The 24248-nt window shown below is 42.8% G+C and overlaps 1 protein-coding gene across 7 annotated transcripts in view; it reads right to left on the reverse strand.

Annotated features, from left to right (window-relative positions):
* The window catches only part of Ppfibp2 (PPFIB scaffold protein 2), a 157126-nt gene that overhangs the window by 119439 nt on the left and 13439 nt on the right, over positions 1-24248 (reverse strand). For all 7 annotated transcript variants that reach the window (XM_078046543.1, XM_078046541.1, XM_078046539.1 and 4 more), the window contains exon 2: positions 2218-2317. In XM_078046543.1, the coding sequence (XP_077902669.1) occupies positions 2218-2281 (64 nt within the window). In that variant the 5' untranslated portion in view covers positions 2282-2317. The remainder of the gene's footprint in view (positions 1-2217; positions 2318-24248) is intronic.

Raw genomic sequence — 24248 nt, forward strand, 5'->3', positions numbered from 1 at the left:
TCTCTCTATAAAGCTCTCATGCCTGTTCTAGACTGAGAAGTACAGGGAGCCCATCCAAATGGAATCCAAGATGAAGGAGCAAGGAAATGGGAGGAGGAGGGAGCACTTTATTCTGGAAGGTCAGTGGGTTAGGTCTCCCAGGTTCCATACAACCTATACCTAACGCCCTTCCCTCCACAACCTTCCCAGATTTTCAGTTAAAGATCCTGGGCCAAGGTAAGGCCTTTATGATCCAGTTAAAAAATTCTCTCTCAGAGAAATACAGGGGTTTGCCAGAGGCTACCTTACTTTAGGAATGCCTACATGGATAAATTAGGAGGCAGGAAGAGGCACCAATGCCACAAAAGGCTGCCTTCTTTAGGAAGTGTCTTATTCATTCCTCCATAATTCAATATGGTCAAGATATCAGTTCTTCCCAACATGATCTATAGATTCAATGTGATTCCAATCAAACCTCATCAAGTTATGTTGTGGATATCAACAAATTGATTCTAAAGATTTTATGGAGGGTAAAGAAAATGACCCAGGCTGGCCAACACAATATCGAAGAAAAACAAAATTGAAGGACTGACATGATCTGATTTTAAGACAAACTATAAACCTATTGTAGTCAATATAGTGTGATATTGGCATAAATAAAGACAAATATATCAGTGGAATAGATTATAGAGCTCAGAAATAGTTCCATATAAACATAGTCAGCTGATCTTTGACAGAGGAACAAAGGCAATACAATGGGAAAAGGACAGTCTTCTCATTCATCCCTCATACCTCCCTCTCCCAGGGGCTCACTCCTCAGCAAGGGGATTAGAAGTTCTGACCACCTCAGCCAATCTGAAGGTCTGATCCTCTGGCTCTTATCTCAGTGCATGGAAAGGAGCCTCTGGGAGCTTCCATTAGACTTTCTAAGTGTGGCTAGGAAATCCACTCTCTTGGTTTCTTCTCAGTAAGTCATCAGATACCCTAACCTAGAACAACACATCCTAATCTATGGAGACTCTGAAAATCAGGACATTAGTCATGGCCTCCTAAGGGCCCATTTGTTCACAGAGAAATTAAGAGCCTGACAGAAGACAGCTAGACCATGTTACAGAGCTACCCAAAATATGATGAAGCTATGAGACACAGACAACCTCCCTTACTCCAGGCTCCAACATCCAGAGTCCTCTGTGAGTCAGATGTATTTCTGCACTATGTAGAGAGGAAATGCCTAAACAGGGGCAGTGTCAGGTATCCTGAGCAATTCCTGGGGTCAAGCTGCATTCAGCCCCATACCTTCTTTCCTCATTTCCTCCAGCCATAGCTCACACAATGGATAATTGAGACCCAAAGAAGCATACCCTGTCTGCAAATAAGACCATTGGACTATATCATGCAAGGTCAGAAAGATGACCCTGAGCCTTTTGGAAAAAATTTGTTATAACCAGGGGCTGGGGATGTGGCTCAAGCGGTAGCGCGCTCGCCTGGCATGCGTGCGGCCCTGGTTCGATCCTCAGCACCACATACCAACAAAGATGTTGTGTCCGCGGAGAACTAAAAAATAAATATTAAAAAAAAAAGAATTTCAGTGAATAAAGAAGCTAAAATATAATAAAAAAAATTTGTTATAACCAGTATAACTTTCTGGTTGCTCCCTTCAGTCAGAATGGTCCACTGGCAATATTTTTTAATTACCCACAATTTTGCCAACTCCCTTCTAGAGAAAGTCCCCTACTGGCCAATTAAAACATTAAGACAAAATAATTGAGATGTATAAAAATCAATATGGCTTCTTATGCAATATAGAATATTATTAGGTGAATCAGTACAAAACTGCCTCCCATCTTCTAAACATATTGGAGAACAGCTAGAGAAGTGAATACTGACTAGGTGGCAAAGTCTGCTCAATTTTGAGTTTCAGCTCAACTCTAATAAGTCATGGTATGCTCTGAAAATTTTAAAATAGAAACAATCTCATTGCACCTAAACGGTCTTGCATTTATAATCCCAACAGTGGTACACTCACAATGTATCATAGATCCCTATGAGATATGCAAGAGTTCTCCAAGTTTGTATATTAGAAAGAAGAGAGATGGCACATACCTTTAACCTATTTTAAATTAAACCTAACAAAGGGTTTCTCTCTATGCAAAAAAAAGAAAGAAAGAAAACAAATGTAAGAAAACCTTTTCTGAGATGTGAAAAACTAAAGATCCATCATCAGGATCCCAAGTGTACCTGCAATGATCCCATCCATCTGCTCCAAGGCAGCTTCCAGGGCATGACTAGCATCAAATGCCATGACTCTTTTTGCCTGCTTAGTCTCTTCTTCCTGTTACTGAAAATTCAAATACAGAATAAAGAAAAAGTTACAGAAGTTTCAGATTACATACTTAAGACCACAAAATGCTTTAAATTCATTATCACACATGTATTTACATTAAGAATTCCAGTAGCTGAAGTATAATTTCTGACATCTCTATGGTCTTCCCCTCCTGGCACAAGTGCTTTTTGTTCATGAATCTTTAGAACATGATCCCATTTACTTATTTTTTTTAAAGAGAGAGTGAGAGAGATAGAAAGATAGAGAGCGAGAGAATTTTTTTTAATATTTATTTTTTAGTTATCAGCGGACACAACATCTTTGTTTGTATGTGGTGCTGTGCCGCAGTCTGGCTGGGCACAATTCAGGAGCCACTTGTCAAAAGAAACTAACTTTATTTTTAGAACCACACATGCCAAACAAAACAGCTCCTCAGGAAAAACCCTCAGAGCCCAACTGCCACCACCGGCTTCCCACAAGCCTCTCTCACAAAAAGCCTCCCCCACTCCCACAATCCTCCTGCACTTGAGGCCGATTGGCTGGGTCGCGTGGGCAGAGCCAAAGAAGTCCCCTAATGAGCAGCTCTGTGGTCTGAAAGGGCAGGGAAACAGCCCAGTGAGCATAACCGCAGAGGAGCCAATCAGCTAGATGTTGCTGGGGCTGCTGTGAGCCAATCATCAACTGGCAGTCTGAAAGGGTGGGGAAACAGCTCAATGAGCATCTCCAATGAGCATCACCACAGAGGAGCCAATCAGCTAGATGTTGCTGGGGCCGCTGTGAGCCAATCATCAGCCGGCAGCTGGAAGTTTGCTGGCAGCTGGAAGTTTGCTGGGGCCCCTTGGGCTGTGGCTCTCAACAGTGCTGAGGATCAAACCTGGGCCGCATGCATGCCAGGCGAGCGCACTACCGCTTGAGCCACATCCCCAGCCCCCATTTATTTCTATAATGAAAAGTCACTAGGGCTCTCCAGAGTCACTAGAAGCAGCAAGACCCAACTGTTACCTCTCCATACTGATAGCTCCAAGCTCCAGAAGCACTAACCACCACTGGGGAAGGCTCCACTGTCTTACAGCTGCATTTGCCTCATACCTGCAAGGGTTTCCTTGGGTGGTTATGATTCAGGTAAGAGGCCTCAACTTCCACTTTCCCTTCTCCAAATGGGTTAGCATGTCCTGCCTAGGAAGGCCAAAGGTACAATGATATGAAGAGAACACTTCCCAGGAATACTGTGTCTGACCATCTTAGATGCACCCTATCTGGCACTATTCAAGGTTTAGAATTTCACCCTATTGGGGATGAGGAACATCTCCAAGGATACATGGAACAGCCACTTTCCTGATGCTGTATTTCCGCTTTAAGAGCTTGATAAGTAATGACAGGGCCATCTCTGGACAACTCTGCTTCTTAGAGTTCAACTGTCTTCTTGCAGCCTCATCTCATTTTTCTGTTTCCTGAGTATCAGGGAAGATCTTATAACAGCATTTGTAATTCTAAGAGACTTAGCTCATGTCTGTCAACTGGAGCAGGAGTCTTTGTTTGCTCATTCAGCAAAATCCATGAGTACGCCTAATGGCATCAGTGCTTTGGAAAACAGAGATGTGGCTCTCACACATGCACAGGCCAGGAAATGAATGGTTCTGAGCATCTCTCCTAGTTTTCTCTGTGAAGTTGGACCTTTGGAGTGAAGAGAAGAAAGTGGGCTCTACATGAAAGTAGCTCTGGAGATGGTATAAATAAGGATTTCAGAACCACATGGAACCATGCTGGACTATACCAGACAGTAGTACTTGAGTTCATAGGCACTAAAGTTATGGCCAGAGCCCATACCTTGCTCTACCATTTCCTGTGTAATCTCTGAGCCTAAATTTCCTTATCTGTAAAATGGGGATAACAAAACCTAATTCACAGGATTGAGTCATGATTAATTAATCATTAAGGCTTCATAATGAGCACTAAGCACATTCCTTTGCACAAAATAAGTGCTCAAAATTAGTTAGCTATTGTTATTATTTGTTTTTTAAGTGACGAGATAACCTCAGGACATATTTTTGTCAAAACAGCTCACAAAGTTAGACTTTAACTTAAAGGATGTGGCCCAGGGAGAGAGAACCCTTTGGAAACTGTGGAGCTCATATATGTGTCATCTTGAACCCTGATAAGCTCAAGCCTCTGATTTGCTTGAGCCTGGCAAAGGAGTACAGCCATTCTGTACATGGAGGGGCAGGGCATTGATTCACAGGGACAAAGGCCAAGGAAGATTCAAAAGCAATAGGCATTAGGCCTCAGGACAGAACTAGTGCACAGTTAGCTTAGGAGAATGACAATGGGAGTTCCCACAAGGGATGGGGAGTCCTACTGGCACCTCAGGTTCCTGGAAGGAGCCAGACAAGACTGAAACAAAGACCAGAAGTATTGTGCAGTGAGAAGAGCAGCTCCAACTGTTCCAGAGTAACACAGTATGTAAATCTGGGATGGGAAGGGAAGCAATCTTGAGTTGGGATGTAAGAAGAGGCTGCAGGAAAAGGAGGGGTAGCAGAAATGGCATCAGCAGAGTCCCTCTTGTTCAGCCATAACATTAAAAGTTTGAAATACTTCCCTCCAAAAACGTCCCACTGCTCTTCTGAAAAAAATCTAAAATCCTTACTGTGATCTACCAAAAAGCCACTACAGAGTCTGGGCGGCCCAGCCTCACATCTTCTCCTCAGGCTTCTCATGCTTCAGCAGCATTTTCTCCTGAGGGCTCACAAACACACCAAGAAAATGTCCTTTCTGTAAGTGGACACCTGCCATCCTCTCTGCCCTGAACTCACTGCCCAGCTCTCCACAGGGTTAGGGCTGACTATTCTTATCCTTCAGGTCTCAACTCCAAAGTATCTTCTGAGAGAGGCCTCCCCAGCCACCCCTAATCTAAAGCAGCCCTGTGAAGCACAGTAATTCCAAATTCTTTTTTCTTGCTTCCACCTGAAGGCAGGGGGACCCTGTCTGCCTTATTTTCCCCTATTCTCAGTATCTAGCATGATGCCTGAAACAAGAAAGTTTATGAATAAATACTTGTGAATAAATCAATGAATCCATGCAACCAACATCTCCTAAAGTGTCCTGGGCACTGGGGGAATACTGATAAATCAGATCTTGTACCTGCTCCCGTGGACCACAGAGTGGAGCAGAGAAGACAGAAATATGAACAAATAATTATGACACACTTTTAGGTGTGCTTTTAAATGTAGGTATGCAGTTTCCCTGAATCTTGAAGGATGAGTAGGTGTTTTCTCAGAAGATAAGGAGAGTGCTATTCCAGACAGGGCAGTACATGAAAGACAGGGAAGCATGCAAGGGCAGGATGGAGCTGGCTAAGGTCAAAACAGTTGACGTTATAAAGGACCATCCAGCCACTCAAGATGAGTCAAAACCTTCCACAGAATTCACATAAGCAGGACAAAGGCAATAATAAGAGGACCTTGGGAACCACAACCACTCCTTTCAGGGGTCTGGATACCAGTGTATAACAAATCAAGTGATCTCAGATGGAAGTACTACAAAGATTTTTAAAGAAAGATCTCATATTTCAACAGACTGGGCCCATGGATGAGCTGTGGCTGGCCCATTTGGGGCCTCAGTATCAGGGTGAAAGTTGGGAGGGCAGTTAGGAGGTATTGCCCAAGGTCCCAAAATATGACCCCCTGCAACAGAGGAGCCTCAAAAGAACATGGGCTCTCTGCCCAGTGATGAGTTTATACTTGTCAAACAAAACTGGGTGGACTCGTGGGAGCTGGCCTGAAGTGGGGCATGAGTCAAAGTTATTCTAGTCACAATTCAGGAGCTGGGACAGTGAGATTGGGGAAACTTCTCAGAGCAGAGCTGATGAGCTCAGCTCTAGACCTGCTGGGTCTGAGGTGACAGCAGAATACCTGGATAAGAAGGAGTCCCTGCCTGCCCTGGCGCAGTGCTGCTATGAGGTAGGCATCAGATATGGAAGGGCTGAATGTAGCATAGGTGTAAGGCCTCCTGCCCCAATCTGTGAACACAATCTTACTGGATCAGGGAAGCCGTGATGTCACTAGCCATTCGCATTCTGGCAGCTAATAGTGGTTTTCTTCCCTACTGTATAGGTTAGAGTTCCCATCAGCAAAGAACACATGATGGGGCAATCCCTTCCCTTAAGAAAGGAGGTTTAAAGAAAAAATTGAAAAATAACAATAGTGTTGTATTCTTACAACACCACTGATACCAAACATGGGTTTTTTTTTCTACACCAAGCAATTTCTAAATTGTCTGTAGGACTCTTAACTGGTGTCCTACAATTCAATTCATTTCTTTTTCTTTTTTTTTTTTTTTTGAACCCAGAGCTTTGTGCATTTGAGGCAAGCACTCTACCAACTGAGCTGTATCCCCAGCCCCCAACAATTCAATTCAATTCTGACACTACTTGAAGTTAGCATAAGATCCCACAAGTTGAGGGCTCAATCCCACAAGACTATCCCTACTCTAGATGCCAATCAAAACTCCAGGCTTCCCTTTTGACTGACCAGCTATAAATCAGGGATTCCCAAACCCCTTCCTCAGATTGAATAATTTGTTAGCTCACAGAAGTCAGGGGAACATTTACTTATGCTTATTATAAAGAATACAACTCAGTGACAGCCAATTGGAAGAGATGTATTTGGCAAGGTGTAGGGGAATGGGGTCAGGTAGAGCTTTGGTGCCTTCTCTAGAGGTGACTCACAGCACCTTTATGAGTTCATCAACCTGGAGGTTCTCCAAATTTAGGATTTCACATGGACATTTCATTATACAGGCATGATTGATTAAGTCATTATTCATTCAATCATTGGTAATTGAACTCAATTTTCAAACCCTTTCCTCAACCCCAAGATGGAGGGTAAAGGATTAGAGCTGGGGTTGAATTTCTAACCCTCTAATCATGGATGGTTCCTCTGGGAATCAGTCCCCATCCTTTAGGAGTCATCTCATTAGCATAAACTCAGGTATGGTTGAAAGGGGCTTGTATAAATAACAAAAGGTGCTTCTCTCACTCCCATGCAAGGATTTTAGAAGCTCTATGCTAGGAGCCAGGAAAATGATCAAATATTTTATTTCTTATTATATCACAATATCACAAGTCTCAGAGGCAAACGTGTCATGTGACAACAGATAGTGTGTTCTGCATCTTCCATGCCTGTTCCTCCCCACAAAGACACATATCTCCTCCAGGAGCTGAGTTCATTGGAAATTGGGGCTAATGTGTGCAAAGTTCCAGAGGCAATATGCCAAGAAGTCTTCTAGAGGGAAGTAAGGTTCAGAAGCCAGAGGGAGTATCCAAAAGAGGCACCAATCCAAAGGGGTAAGAAAGAGAGCAAGAAGCCTCGTCAAAATCTAGAGACAAGTGAAATTCAAGGTGATGTCAAAAGTTAATAGTAGGAACTTAACTCATTGTTCCCTACCAATGAAAGGACAGCTGTCACAGCTATCCAAGGCCTGACAAAGAACAGATAACAGAATAATAGAGACTCTAAAGAGGGGTACCAATCAGCCCAGGAAGGAGAGGAGCAGGATAAAGAAGAACATTGATCTTAACATGCTTGATATAGTGAAAGCTATTGTTATACAAAAGCAGTTATCATCTCTCTGAACACTTAACACAGCCCTGCAATTGTCCCTAGTGAGCAGGTGTGCTTCTTATGCCAAGAAATGGGCTCATCCCTGGCCACAGATATAAGGAAAGGTATGTTGTTTAAGCAAAGGTGTGGTCCATTCACCATTCATCCCTCCCTTCATTCTCAGGCTCTATGCATTCTGTCATCTTCCTGTCTATGAGTGACTAAGGCTACAGCTCCCACTAAGATAAGACTTTACCCTCCTCTTTGCTAGTCGTCAGAGAGAAAATGCCTCTCCAGCTGTAAAACCAGCCAATTGAATAGTCATGTTTTAGAGTAGCAATATGTGATAATGGATCTCATGGCCACATGAATTGCACCACATAAAGGCCAACTTAGCACCTTAAGATGATTAAGGTGTAAGATCAGTAAGGGAGTCACAATTTGCCATCCATCATCTGATATGCTCTGATGCAAACAGTGATTCATATACTCTATTAACTACTTTCACATTTAGCAAAAGGAACCAAAAATAGGAATAACTGGGCAACATATGCCTGGGACAAGTAAACTTTACTGATCACAAGCTTCCACTGAGTCACAAGCTTCCATTCTACTTTCTATTTTTTTTTTCTCTCAATAAAAGTGATTGGGGTTGTAATTGTTGTTTGAGTTAGGCTCACACATCCTGGGTGGAGTGATGAATAGGAGAACAGAGCTGGGAGTCCCTGACAATCCTGTATCTGGAAACAGCTGAGCCAGAGCTGGGACCTGACTCCTCAGCAGCTGCATCCAGCAACCCTGCATCGAAGGCAAGATGCAGGGAAAGATCCTCAATCAGGGATCCACCACAGAACTTGGCTTCATCTCATACCTTTCCCCTTCCCCAAATGGCCAACAGATGATAAAGAAGTAGCAGCATATCACAAGAAACTATAAGTCTTTCCTCCATAATTTAAAGGCCTCCCATAAACCATAGCTGTTCTTTAGTGGTTATTTTAAGAAACAGCTTTTGCTATCCTTAAGCTTGGGAGATAGCCTCTAAAAGGATATAAGAACCAGGTGTGGTGGCTCACCCCTGTAATCCCAGTGACTCAGGAGGCTGAAACAGGAGGATCTCAAGTTTGAGGCCAGCCTCAGTAATTTAGCAAGGCCCTGTGCAACTTAGTGAGACCCTCTCTCAAAATAAAAATAAAAGAAAGCAGGGGCTGGGACTCAGTGGTTAAGTGGCCCTGGGTTCAATTCCTGGTACCAGAAGTAAAAATAAATTTAAAAAATATAAGAGACATATCTCTTTGGGATAATAAGAACAAGAAATTATTTGAGTGTTAAGGAAGAGAAGAAAAATGAAGGAAATTGCTGGCAATGTCTGAATCCTTAAACACATTCCATATCAACTTAGAACAACCAAGAACATAGGTTGTATAGCCAGACTTGGGTTAAAATATGGGCTCTCCCACATCATTCTGTGAGTCCTCACACAACTTATTTAACTTCTCTGAATGTCAACGTGTCATCTATAAAATCAGTTAAAACAAATCTTATTGTTATAGGCAAAAGTCAAGGAGACCTCATGTAAATATATCAGATTGAACCCAAACATCTAATTTAGCTATCCACTCAAACAAGTATAGAAGAGTTTATTTTGAAAAACATAAACCACAAGGACACAGAGCATGAGAAAGGAGACATAAGGGAGATGCAAGGGTAACAGTGATACAATAAGCATAAAAGGAGGGTCAGTTCTGAAGCTCAGAAAGAGGTTTCTTCAGTAAAGTGAAATTGGCAGAACTTCTGATGCACCTAAATATCTACAAGATCTGTATAATTGGTGAAGAATCGTTTGATTCAATGATAAGAAAACAAACCACACAAATAACAAAAGAACTACACAGAAACCAAGAGTAATCATATCCTTATGATAAAACACCATGTACTGATCTCACTGAAACTGCATTAGCAGAATGGAACGGATGGAAATGCACCTGTGGGTGAGAGGGAAAAACTGGATTTCTAAGCTCTTCTGAGTCGAATTCTTACCTTCTGAACTTATAAGGAAATTATAAGTCACTGGATAATGACAACTAAAAATAAATAAAGAAGGAGAACATACATTTTAAGAGATACAGACAAAAATACTAAAAGAATTTTAAGTGGCTACATCTGAGGAAGACAGTGGATAGGTGGAGAGATAGCTACGTTAAGAAATCATTTATAATCATCAACTCCTTAAATTGTGTGGCTATGTACTAGTGATCAAATTAAAACAAATAAGGCTGGTGATATAGTTTAATGGTAGAATACTTGTCTAATCTGCCCAAGGCCCCGGATTTCATCTCTAATACTAAAATAAAATAAAATAAAACAAAACAATCAAAAACATCAGGGATAATACACATAGTGTGGCATAATATTTTTTTTATTGTTGGTAGTTCAAAACATTACACAGTTCTTAATATATCATATTTCACAGTTTGATTCAAGTGGGTTATGAACTCCCATTTTTACCCCGTATACAGATTGCTGTATCACATCAGTTACACTTCCATTGATTTACATATTGCCATTCTAGTGTCTGATGTATTCTGCTGTCTATCCTATTCTCTACTATCCCCCCTCCCCTCCCCTCCCCTCCCCTCCCTTCTTCTCTCTCTACCCCCTCTACTGTAAATCATTTCTTCCACTTGTATTATTCTTCTCTTACCCCTCCTTTCCTCTTATATGTAATTTTGTATAACCCTGAGGATCAACTTCCCTTTTCATGCAATTTCCCTTCTCTCTCCCTTTCCCTCCCACCTCTCATCCCTGTTTAATGTTAATCTTCTTCTCTAGCTCTTCGTCCCTACCCTGTCCTTAGTTACTCCCCTTATATCAATGAAGTCATTTGGCATTTGTTTTTTAAGGATTGGCTAGCTTCACTTAGCATAATTTGCTCTAATGCCATCCATTTCCCTCCAAATTCTATGATTTTGTCGTTTCTTAATGCAGAGTAATACTCCATTGTGTATAAATGCCACATTTTTTTTATCCATTCATCTATTGAAGGGCATCTAGGTTGGTTCCACAATCTTGCTATCGTGAATTGTGCTGCTATGAACATCAATGTAGCAGTGTCCCTGTAACATGCTCTTATTAGGTCTTTAGGGAATAGACCGAGAAGGGGAATAGCTGGGTCAAATGGTGGTTCCATTCCCAACTTTCCAAGAAATTTCCATACTGCTTTCCAAATTGGCTGCACCAATTTGTAGTCCCACCAACAATGAATAAGTGTACCCTTTTCCCCACATCCTCTCCAGCACTTGTTGTTGTTGGACTTCCTAATGGCTGCCAATCTTACTGGAGTGAGATGGTATCTTAGGGTGGTTTTGATTTGCATTTCTCTGACTGCTAGCGATGGTGAGCATTTTTTCATGTATTTATTGATTGATTGTATGTCCTCCTCTGAGAAGTGTCTGTTCAGGTCCTTGGCCCATTAGTTGATTGGGTTATTTGTTATCTTATTGTCTAATTTTTTGAGTTCTTTGTATACTCTGGATATTAGGGCTCTATCTGAAGTGTGAGGAGTAAAGATTTGTTCCCAGGATGTAGGCTCCCTGTTTACCTCTCTTATTGTTTCTTTTGCTGAGAAAAAACTTTTTAGTTTGAGTAAGTCCCATTTGTTGATTCTAGTTGTTAACTCTTGCGCTATGGGTGTCCTATTGAGGAATTTGGAGCCCGACCCCACAGTATGTAGATCATAGCCAACTTTTTCTTCTATCAGATGCGGTGTCTCTGATTTAATATCAAGCTCCTTGATCCATTTTGAGTTAACTTTTGAGTGTGGCACAATATTAACATTTAATTAAGGTGTGCTCAGTTCTCTTTACCTTACCTTGGGCAGGTTTTTGTTAGCTACCTGCTAAGGACTTATTCAACATTATCTCACTTAATCCTCACATGCCAATTGCATATCATCGTAAAGATATGATTATTTTTCCATTATAAATGGGAAAACTAATTTGGCAACTTGCTGGAGAATGCACACTCTTCTTGTCTTTCTTCCACTTTGCTGAGACAGGAACCCATTGAAGGGCTTTGAGCACACTGTGACATGATCTACCTTACCTTTTAAAATGGTTGTTCTGACTGCTGCCTGGAAAACAGACTGCAGGAATGAAGCTGTGAACACAGGAAAGACAGGCAAAAGAAGAAAGTAGCTTGGACCAAAATGATCATAAGAGATGCTATAATACTGATCTATTGGAGGGAAAAGCCAGTAAAATTCACTGATAGGTTGAACACAGACATGTGAGAGAGAAGTTGAGCACGACTACAAAGTTTTTGGCCTGAGTCCCTGAGAGATCAAGAGTGACAAGGGAGCATGTCAGGGTAAAATAGCACATTGGTTTCAAAATGCCCAACATAGGATGCCTAAGAACACATGGAAAAGATACCCTGAATGCCGTTTAGAAATATATTCTGAGGCTCAAAAAGAAGTCTGTGCTGGAGATATAAATTTGGGAGCTGTCTGAATAAAGAAGGTATTTAAAGCAACTTCATGAAGTGACTTAAAAAGTATATAAATTAAAAAAGAAGAATGTCTAGGACTCTCTGAAACATCCAGTACACAGCTATCAGGAAGAAGAGGATCTTATTTACCAAGGAGACTGAAGAGGAACAGCAAAGAAAAGTGAAGGATTCCAGAGCCAAATGAAGGGTTCAGACAGAGATGCAGTTATGGGTGCTGCTGCTGCTGAGTAAGACAGCAGAACAGCTCTCTAGACTCCTGCTTGTGGTGGCCTCACTGGCTCCCACAGCCTCACCTGTCTCTGTATTACCTCAGTCCAGAGGACTGCAATAGCCACCTAGTTGGTGGCCTCCCTCCAAGCAGCCTTCTCCACTCAACCTGTACTCAGACTCATACATCTCGGTGGTCCTCAAACTTCAGTTTTTTGGGGAGGGAAAGAGGAAATACTGGAGAACAATGATGGTCAAATTATACTGTTATATCATGTGCATGAATATGTAACAAAAAAATCCCACCATTATGTACAATTATAATGCACTTATTTAGGAAAAAAATGAACTGGGAAAATAAAACAACCTATTTATCGGATCACTAGGAGACCTAATGAAGCACAGATAAGTAAAAGAGAGCCTGGCCTTCATAGTTCACTAACTCTTCAAGTAACTCTGACACAATAAAAGTTGAGCCCTGCACCAAGCACTCTTCTGCTTAGAAAGTATCATGGCTGGCCACCAGTCAGAGTTGAATTTATGGATTATCCTCTCCAGGGACTCTCTCCCATCCCCACAACAGACTACTCCAGAGCACTAGTCATATAATGGGTGAGACTCCTTGGTCTCAGTGGTGAGATCCTCAAGGGCAGGGCCATGTCTCTGACCCCAGAGTTCAGCTCACCTATGCTAAACAAGTGAACAGAACAACAATGCCTGTGGGAGGCAGCTGGAGGCTCCTGGGGCAAAATTCTCTTATCTATAAGCCTGTGAAGTAAGTCATCTGCTTCTAAAATACAGTGATGGAATGGGTGTAGGATAGACATTCCCACTCCAAAGGGGAGAAATGGAAGGAATAAAAGTCCCAGGTCTGCACTGGAGAGGATCCCAAGGGTATCAGCTCAAGTCATCCACATTCTACCAGGGGCCAAAGTCTAAATCAAGGGCCCTGAGGCCTGAACAATATTTAGCACGATCCAGAAGTCATGTCCAGTCAGCCCAGAAAAGGCTTGACAGAAAGGAAAAGTACGCACACTGGGCCTGAGAAGAAAGCCACTCAGAGCAAGGCACAGCCCCTGACTTTGTGTCATGACCCAAAGACAAGGCCACAGTTTTACCTTTCCTTGAGAACAGAGGGAGCCGGGCCCAGTGAGATATTCTGCCATGACAGAAAAGTCAAGGCAGGACAGAGAGATGCTGTATAATCAGAATTAAGAGGAGAAATTTTGATTTCTTTTGTCAGTGGATAACAGCAGCTTAATTAGGCTAAGAAAAGCTGAACAGGATAAAATTAAAGAATGCCAAAAAAAATTGAAGGTGAACAAGCTTGTTTCACCTAATCACAGTATCAGTAACTCCTAATAACAAACTGGCTTAAGGCTTTATAATATCAAAATACATTTTTCACATACACAGCTTCATATTCCCACTTAAATATCCCACATCAGGCTGGTCTGATTAGTAAGTCAGTTAACCAAAGTGAGGAGGCTGAGATCTGTCAGAATTGCTTAAAGAGCCATAAACCTGGGTGCAGGCTGGTAGTGCAAGGTAGTGTCAGGGTCTAAAGAAGTATTTCTTGTTTAGCATCTTTTTCCTGCTGTACCAGGTTAGTGAGTTGTATGAACTGGGCATTACCAGCCACTCCCTACTGGGGGAGATCCAAGAGATCCCTAAGAATATTTGTGCTATAGTCCAGCTCTACCAAACACGCTGGAAAGATTCCTTTTGCTTTCTGGATCTTGCATTTAAAACCCAGCCCAACTTTGATCACATGTCCCTGCCCCACCACCAGCCTCCTTTGGCACAGCCCAACCCAGATGCTTCCACTTAAACACTTAGCCAAATGCTCAAGCCCTTCTCACCAAACCACAGCCCTTTAAACAAGGTTCCACGGTGCTGAACAGCTTTTTCAACAACACATAGCAACAGCAGGGCAATCAGTCACAAAGCTGAACAGCCTCCTCTAAAGACCACAAAGAAACACAAGTCACTGGGACCTCACCTCCAGGTGCCAAGAGGCCAAACTTCCAGTCTCACTACCCCATAGTCTCAGGAACAGGAGCAGTATCTCCCTCCTACCTGAAATGGCAAGCTGCTTAAGAGAAACACCACACCAAAGCCATGAGCATGAGATGCTGCCAGCCAAGCGCAGCCCAAAAGGAGGAGCAGGGTCTGGCCAGGAAGCAGGCGAGTGAGAGGTTCTGATGGCTCACACCAACAGCACATCTGACCTCGGGGCTACAGGAACAGTGAGAAGCTGACATTGTTTCTTCCAGTGTCCCTGCTTAATACTTTGAAATGTCTGCTCAACCTTCCTCTTGTTTGTGCCTATTTCTGCTTTTGATATTCTATCCTGCCCCCATTCCCCAAACTGGTTCTTTTCTTCAACTCAAGGGCTAATTGTAGCAAAGAGGACACAATAATCCATATGGCCAAGGCCACGGGCCTCCTCCCAGGATGGTCTGAGCACATCTCAGAAGACATATAATGTAAGTACTCCAAAAGGAAAGGGACTTGGAGTGTGTATGTGGGAAGGTGGGAAGTGGCAAGGCCCGGATGTGCGCCTTTGGAAAGAGTGAGATGGGGAGCCAGGCAGTGTCCAGGGAACAGAATATCACCAAGGCCCCCATCAGTCTGCCCTCTCATACTGTGGACAAGTTTATCTGCACGTGTCCTCACCAGAGCAGGACCCACTATAGCCACTTAGAGAACTTGAGATAGAAGGTTCTTTTCCTTCTGTGGGCCTTAGAAAGAGTGCATCTGAGAAGTAAATGTAAATGAGAGTGTGACTCCAAGGCTGAGACGTAAAGAACCAGGACAGAACCAACATCCCACTTGCTTCGAGAGCTAGCTACCTATTCCCTAGCTACATGGCTCTTCACAATGCATCAAAATGATGGCAAATTACCTCATGACCAGACAACTTCTACCTGCCTGTTCTCACCTCAAACTACCTGCTCTGAAAGTTCATAGCAAGTTTCTTGCCTCCTACAAGAGGCAATAGTCCCGCCAGGCATGGTGGTGCCCACTAGTAATCCCGGTGACTCAGGAGTCTGAGGCAGAAGGATCCCAGCCTCAGCAGTTCAGTAAGACTCTAAGCAACTTAGCAAGAACCTGTCTCAAAATTTTAAAAGGAGGAGGAGGAGGAGGAGGAAAAGAAAGAAAGAAAGAAGAAAGAAATTAAGAAAGAAAGAAAGAAAGAAAGAAAGAAAGAAAGAAAGAAAGAAAGAAAGAAAGAAAGAAAGAAAGAAAGAAAGAAAGAAAGAAAGAAAAGGGCTGGGGATGTGACTCAATGATAAAGTGCCCCTGGGCCCAATCCCCATTACCAAAAAAAAAAAAAAAAAAAACCAGTAACAATCCCTGTGAAAAGACTTCATCTTCATTATCTCATTTGTGAGGAATATATTATAATTATCACTCTTGTCTTTTAAAGATATAGCCCTGTGGCCAGGGAACAGGGAAAGTGACAGCAGGTGAAGCTGGGACCAGCTTGGGCAGAGTCATTCACTTCCACTCAACTAGAGAACTTGGACTCCCTGTCTACCAGACAATGGCACCTCTGAAGGGAACACCTGGAAGCCACCTACTCTTCCCAGCAATAACATGGAAGGATGCAGGGAGTCAGGATTCTTCTCAGTAGAGTGCACAGAGCTCTCTGGACGCCCCCTCCCAAGTAGTAGCAGGCAATGATAGCCGCTCTCTCTCCTGCCCACTTCAGGTCCCTGCCGGCACCTCCCAGGCTCTCTTTGACTTGACTTTGTCTTTCCCCACTCCCTTGTTCTAGACCATATGGAGGCCCCCTGTAGCCCTATGCCCAGCAGTCAGCAGGCTGTTCTCACCTCAAACTTTGCCTCTCCCTAGCCACCGCCAGCTTACACTGAACTTGCTGCTGGGTACACTCTGCTTCTCTGGTCACAACTTACTCTCACTGTCCCTCTGCCTGGGGAATCAGATTCCCGTGTTTCTTCTGCTCCCAAACACTTACATGCCCATGATCTTTTATCTCCTTCCTGTCAGACTCCCTTACAGTATTCTAGCATGTATCTTTCTTTGATGATAAATGGAACCCCTGGATTCCCCTCTTCTCCACTTCAGTCCTCCCATCCATCCTGTGAAAAAGTTGTTCCTCCTCCCTTTGACCTACTGATATATCATCAATGAGTCCATCTCAATTATGCCCTCTAAGTTAAATCTGCATTTCTTGCCTTGTCCTGCTCCTTCCTCTCAACCCACACTAACGTTAAAGCCTCTGCTCTCTATGATCCTACACCCCCAGCTACTATGTCATGTTTCTTCTTGGATTCACGAGCCACTGTTCACCTTCCACTCCCCCTAATTCCCACTGTAGCGAATTTTTCACTCACTGAAGCTGCCTTGTCATCTACGGAGCTGTTCCTGTTCTTATTTCCTAGAAAGGCAGTCTAGGCAGAGTTAAAAGTACAAACTGGAGTTAGACTGCCTGGGTAAGAACCCTGATTCTGACACTATGTGTCCTGGGCAAGAATAACCTTTGTGTCTCAGTTTTCTTCTGGATGAGATGGGAATAGTATCTATCTGAAAAGATGACTGAGACATTTAAATGAGTTCAGAAAGTAAATCATTTAGATAGCAGTCTATCCATGTAGACTGGACTTCTTTTCTTGGCATTACATCAGTGAGACACTTACTTCATTTGCTATCCGGGACAAAGCGCCTCTGGGTTCCTCCTTGAACTATACAGCAGTCTGCACTTACCTGTGACCCTTCCCCTCAAACAGCATCCAGTCTCCATGGGTCTCTCTGCAGACATGGTCTTCACCACCACATTCTTCCTGTTCTTGCTGCTCAGCCTACATTCACATATTCAGAACCTGAGCACTTCAGGGCCTCCTCTCACCTGAGCATACCTGGCCTTTCCCAGAGCAGTCCAAACTCATAAGGTGCATCTAGATCAGAGCCAACCTCCAACTGTCCTGGACTCATGAAAGTATTAATAACGGCTGACACTTGTTAAGCATTCTCTCTACACTGAGCTAAATGTTTATATGTAGCTCATATCTCAACATTCATAACTCTTATATCCAAGCTTCACAGAAAAGGAAAGTGAAGCTCATAGAGTTGGTCAACTTGGCCAAAATCACACATCTAGGAAGCAGCAGAGATAGGATTTGAACTCAGGCAGTCTGACTCTGAGGTTATATAGCACTTGCTCATCAAGTCCAGCTACCTCCTGCCACATTCTGAGTCCCTGATACTTCAGCCATGGACAGCATTATGCTTTCTCATGCTGTCCCCTCAGCCAAAAGACCCCCTCTCCAGTCTGTCCATCAACACTTATTTTTCAGTGCCCAGACAATTTTGCCCAACAGCATTCCCACCTCTGCCTGCCAAAAGAACCAATGCTGAGACTTATAACATGTGCTCACACCTTTATTCTGTTTCTGCTTCAAGTGGCCATAGGATATCCAATGAGAGGACACTGACATCCTCCCTTTCCAGAACTTCCTACCCTGGGAGCAAATAAGTAGGTAATTGGTGAGAATGAGAGAAACAATCAAGCATGTGCAATCGGCCCCATCCTTCTTTCTCTCTCTAAGCCACCTTGATAAGGGAGGTGGCCTGTCCCAGGAGGAGACTTGCATTCATCTAAGACCCTACTAGAGGTGGCTGTTTTAATTCAGCAAAGGGATATACTGAGGACTCAATGGGTCATATTCTGTAAACAACTTTATTAGATATAAACCTGATATCTTGATATCCCTCTGATTCCTGGGCCTATTTTTCAATAATTGTAAAACAAAAACTTGGAAGTCATTTAAGTAGTATGAACAACTACTGTGCCCCAAACCAAGCTAGTCTATTCTAAGTGAAGAACAAAGCAACAATACCCATAAAACTGTTGGGTCTGCATGGCACACTGATAACTAAAAGACCATCTCTGAGGGCAGGAGCACAATCACTAGCTAGGAGGACATCACAGCCATAGGTCACATGCCTTCTTTCCATATGGTGTCCTCTGTCTGGGAGCTCGGCTCCCCCAGCAATCCGGAGATGATGCTGTAATTTATTTTCCTACATAGGGCAATGCCAACAAGGTGGTTTGGAAAGACAAGCGTTTATGTTGTGGCCACTGGACAATGCCTGCCAAAGTGAATTAGTTCACTGACATCTGGCTCATGGACAAGCCTTATCAGGTTGGTCAGTGTGAATCAAGCCTTGGGCAAGACAGACATTCCAATGAATGAGTAATGAGTGTATCTGACCCTAAAAACCTCCCTCCCAGCAGTTCTTACCCCCATTTTCTCCCCTCTCCACACCTGCCTCTGTGGTAAACAGACCCTTATCCTACTGACAAGGCCCCTGCTGGCAGTGTGTCTCTTCAGTCCCAGAACTCAACCTTCAAAGGCATTTTCATTCTCACAGCAATGAACACACACTTATGTGTGCACATACACATTCAATTTACCTCCAGGGAGGAATAAATGGACCTGACATCATTTCACTGCCTCAGACTGATCACAGGCAGATTTAGAGAAATGCTTCAAATCCAGCATCAAATTGAATACTTACTAAAAGCCTCATCTCAAAAATCAATACAAGCAAGAGGTTATTGTTGAAGTAGACGATAGGCGAAGAGGATTCATTATACTATTCCTTCTACTTCTGTGTGTTGGACTTTTTTAAATAATTAAATGTTAAATAGAAAAGCCCACCACTTAGGGACATAATTTTTTTGGGGGGGCGGGGCGGGGAGACGAGGGGTATATGCAGGATTTCTCCTTCCCCTCCTGCAGAACTGAAATTTGAACTTAAATTCCTGATGACTCATATGGTGCTGTTTCTACAATGTCAGATTCCCTGAGTATGTTCTAACATCCAATCAAGCTCTCCTCATGTCTCATCTCCCATAGTTTGGGCCCTTATCATTATAAAAGCTGCTTCCTCTGACTCTTCCCCAATCCGTCCTTCCCAGTGTGGTAGAAATATCCCATAGCTCATGACATCACTCCCCTGCTCCCAAACTGTCCATGGCTGCCATATTTTGCAGCTTGGTTCAAGTATCCTAATACCATCCCCCTTCTTACCAAGTTGAGTCCCAGCCACACCAGACTACTTCCCACCCCCCAATATACAAGGTTTCCTGTCTTTGTTTTCTTTACGTGGGGTGCTTTTCTCCATCTATACTTTAAATCCCACCCAGTCTGAGGCTTTGTCAAATGTTCCATATCCAGGAGGACTTTTTTGACACTGCTACCTCAAGTTCCTAAAGATGCTAGAATCCCTCCATTCTCTGTTCCTATCTTACCTTACAAGGTGGTGGAGAAGACCACCTTGATCATCAGAGCTATTTGTATTATAAGAATTATAATAATATAAACAGTAATTATATTATTTCTCAGTGTGTCTATCCTACCTTCTTAATTGAGTGATTAGAGAGCAAGAAGTATATCCTATTTTGCTTCTTTGTTCTCAGAGCCCAACAAAGAATCAGTTAAAAGTAGACAGTAAATGTTTGTGTTTCTTAGTGAAGAGTAAAGAGAGAAGGGGCATGTGACTTTGACCAGCATTCTGATAAGGGTTGGAGGTTGTCGATGACAGCCTCTCCATCTAACTTTGATATCCCTCTTTTTTGCAGCCTGATATTCAGAGGCAAAGACAGCTCTACCATAAGGGGAACTAAGCCATGACTGGGCCTGGCATGAGCAAGAGACAAATGATGAATACAACTACATTTGTAAAAGACCAATGATAGCAGAAAATGTAACTTTCCCTAACAGATGATAAAACCAAGCCTTTCTCCTCATTCCATTAATTTAGAATGCTAAGCAACAAGAAAAAAAAAGTCTGAATTGGCGAGTTTTTGCTATTATCTAGAGTATTTGATATCTCATGCATAAATTTAGCCCACAGCCAGCTACCTTCTAGGAGCCTCTCTAGCTGCCTGCAGAGGATCTGGACCCAGAATTTGGCAGGCTCTAGATAAATACTAATTGAATTAATTTATTCTGTATTTTGAATCTTCATTTCAACATTTGTTGAATAGTTTTTACTACAAAGTTTTTCCTTTTGCATTGAAAAAAGAAAACAAAAAACCAGAACTGGGCACAGTGGTACATGCCCTCTAGATACTCTGGAGGCTGAGATGAGAGAATCAGTTGAGCCCAGGAGTTCAAAATGAGTCTGGGCAACACAGCAAGACCTCATCTAAAACAATACAAGGGCTGGGGATGTGGCTCAATCGGTAGCGCTCGCCTGGCATGCGTGCAGCCTGGGTTCAATCCTCAGCACCACATACAAACAAAGATGTTGTGTCTGCTGAAAACTAAATAAATAAATATTTAAAAAATTCTCTCTTTCTCTCTCTCTCTTTCTCTCTCTCTCTCTCTCTCTCTCTCTCTCTCTCTCTCAAAAAATAAATAAATAAATAAATAAACAATAAAACAATACAAAATGCCAGAAAGGGACCAAAGAATTTCCTTAAAGACCATCCTGTGTGCACTATCAACACCCTCAATTCTGTCTCTGTCAGATGAGGAGGGGCTTCTCCTAAAGGCCTGTGCTGGAACATATTACCAATTCTGCCTTCACTGGAGGACAAAGGGGGACAATGGAACCCAGACTGCAAGCAAACAGCTCAGGCCCAAGCTTTTCTGAGTTGAGTCGTTGCATAAGATTGGTCAACTTCCTCTACTGGCTAGATTATGTCTACCTTCCTTTGCTGGTCCCGTTTGGCAGGACCAGCAGTGAGTGCCTCTCTGTCTTTCACCATAATATTGAGCCTTGCTCTCTCAGGATTTTGGAAACACCTTTTTTAATAGCACAATTGTGTCCCCCTAAAATTCAGATGTTTACATCCTAATGTCCAGTACCTCAATATATGACCACATTTGGAAATAGAGGTAATTAAATTAAGGTGGACAGTAATTCAATGTAATGGTGTTCTTGTAAGATGAGGTTATTAGGACATAGGTGGGTATGGGTACAGAGGGAAGAACATGTGAAGACACAGGGAGAAGATGGCCATCTGCAAATCGTGAAGAGAGGCCTCAGAAGAAATCAATTCTGTTGACACCATAATCTCAAACTTCTGGCCTCCATAACTGTGAAAAAATAAAAGTCTGCCATTTCAGTCCCCTAGTCACAGTACATTGTTTTGGCATCCCAAAGCCCTCATCTGACCCTCATTTGATCTTGGACACAGCTGGGCAAACTTATGGACAGAAGACAGCCTTCTCTCCAAAGCTATTTGATCTTGTTCTGATCCACTCACATTCCAGGGAAGACTTTGCTTAATTCTCAAACAACATCCAGGTAAGGGCATTTCCCTTATCTGTAGTCTTTGAATCATGCCTGGGGACTAAGCCCAAGATGCAATGAGGAGGAAACCTAGGACCTCAAAGATAGCCCAGCTGTCCTGATACATTCAGGAAACCATGAGCAGCCTGGGGGAATAGCTTAGTGGTAGAACACTTCACTTGGTGTGCAAGAGATCTTTGAACCTCAGCAATGCAAAAGGAAAAAAAAAAAAAAAAAAAAAAAGCACCAACAGCAGAGACAGCCAAAAGCAATGGGCCCAGCCCTCTTTTCTTCAACCTAATTCAATAGCTCCAGCATACAATGTGGGCAGGGAGGGGCAGGACCTAGCCAGTTCCCTAACCTTACTTGCAAGTCACAAGACATTTGTCACTCAGATCACTTCCCTCCCCCAGAGCTCTGAGGTCAAAGATGGTTTAGGGACTTTCCCAAGAAAAGTGATGCAGGAATCCCCCATTTCCACACATGGTGCTGTAGATCAAAGACAAGCCTGCAGAGCACACCACACTAGATATCTCCTGTTTGGGGACCAAGCAGTCTTGTTCCTGGAAGTCTGCCAGCTGGAATCTAGGGGAGTAGAAAAGTCTGAATCTCCTAAGGGCCTCTCCATTCTTTACCTCTTCTTTTCCATTGATTAGGGCTGTTATTCTCCCATAGAAGATATTCAAATAGTTCCTCAGATTCAAGTAAGAAGTGAAAGGTGTAGAGGTCTACATGACTCAAAAGGGCCAAGAGACAGTATTACAAAAACCAAGTCCCCACATTCCAGCCCAGTCCAGCCTCAAACTTTCTGAGGCTCCTTTCGTGTCAAAGTGGGTAGGGACTTCTTCCCCTGAAGGAGGACAAGAGCAGGAGGCAGCAAAGATATCTTGCTACTATCAGGCTGCTACAACAAAATTACTATAAACTGTTAAGATAGTTTAACAACCAAAATATATTTCTCACAGTTCTGGAGATTGGAAAGTCCAAGAACACAGTTCTGGTAGAATCAGTGTCTGGTGAGAGCCTATTTTCTGATACATAGATGGCACCTTCTACCTATGTCCTCCCATGGAAGAAGAGTCTAGCTAGATCCTTCTGGCTAATGAAAGGACTAATGACTAATCCATTCATGAGGGCTCTACTCTCAAGACCTAATCACTTCTCCAAAGCCCCACATTCTAATACCACCACTTCAGGGGTTAAGATTTCAATAATATGAATGGGGGATGACATAGCTAAGATGAAGAGCATATTCTTAAAACCTGTACTATTTATGAGATAGATTAGTTTTTTTCTTTGAGTAATACACATTGATTTCTTGGATTCTTATATAATGGATATTATTCCTCCCATACCCAGGGCTGGATATAGGCAGATCCTTTGGTTCAGGAGCTCAAACATGGTACACATATTCTAGATTTTCTCCAGCAGTTGCAGGTCTCTCTAGCAGTACCTGACAGAAAGCAGGTACTTGGTGTGCCTTCAAGACTGCAAATTTCCTACAGATCATATGCACTCTTAACAATCTCTTGGCACCTTTCTCAGTTATTTCCCTATGGTCTTACAGGGTGGCACTGCTTAGGAACAGTGAGTAGGCTAAGTTTATGATACTTGGGGGCCATCTGGGGCAGACATCTGACAGAGAAGTCATAGCCAGGGAAGTAAATTTGGGAGGCCCCCCAACATGGAAGCTAAAACCAAAGCTGGGCTTTAATGGGGTCAGGGAGGCAAAGTACCAAGTGCTGACCACATTCATGGCTGGCTTCAGACTTGAAGCAGAAGGTCCCTGGCCTCATATATTGATTTTGAGCATGCCCATTTTAACTCTAGAGATGGTCTTAAAAGAAGATGGCTGAGGTGTACCAGTGTCACAGAGAGACCTCACAATTGCACTTAGTATGCACCACACACTAGAGGGACACCTATAACCAGTCAATTACTCCAGGAGTTACTTAAGTTTCCGTACACAGTGTGTAACAATGATGTAATGAGATGCATTTCTCAAGTAGAGTATAGGATCCTTCTCATGAATACCATTCCTCGTTCAACTGTTACTTGAGTTAAAATTCTCTTTCAAATATAAGTAATCAAGACATTCGAGGACTAGATTTGTGACACCAGGGCAGCCCTTAATAGTTTTTAAAATGTTCTTTATTAGTAGCTAAAACCCAGAAGTAGAGCTTTCTGTCCTCTGAAGTCTCCTGTTAACGTGAGATCTTGAGTAATCACAGCCCAGACATCATTCTATCTTCTCCCTGAAATGGCACTGTATCTTCTCTAAGGTTATTATTGCCTTCCCATGTGATTTTCTCAAACTTTCCAAGTGGAGGAAAAGCTTCCCATTTGGAAGCCTAAAGGAC

This window comes from Ictidomys tridecemlineatus, chromosome 4, assembly GCF_052094955.1.
Source record: "Ictidomys tridecemlineatus isolate mIctTri1 chromosome 4, mIctTri1.hap1, whole genome shotgun sequence".
NCBI lineage: Eukaryota > Metazoa > Chordata > Mammalia > Rodentia > Sciuridae > Ictidomys > Ictidomys tridecemlineatus.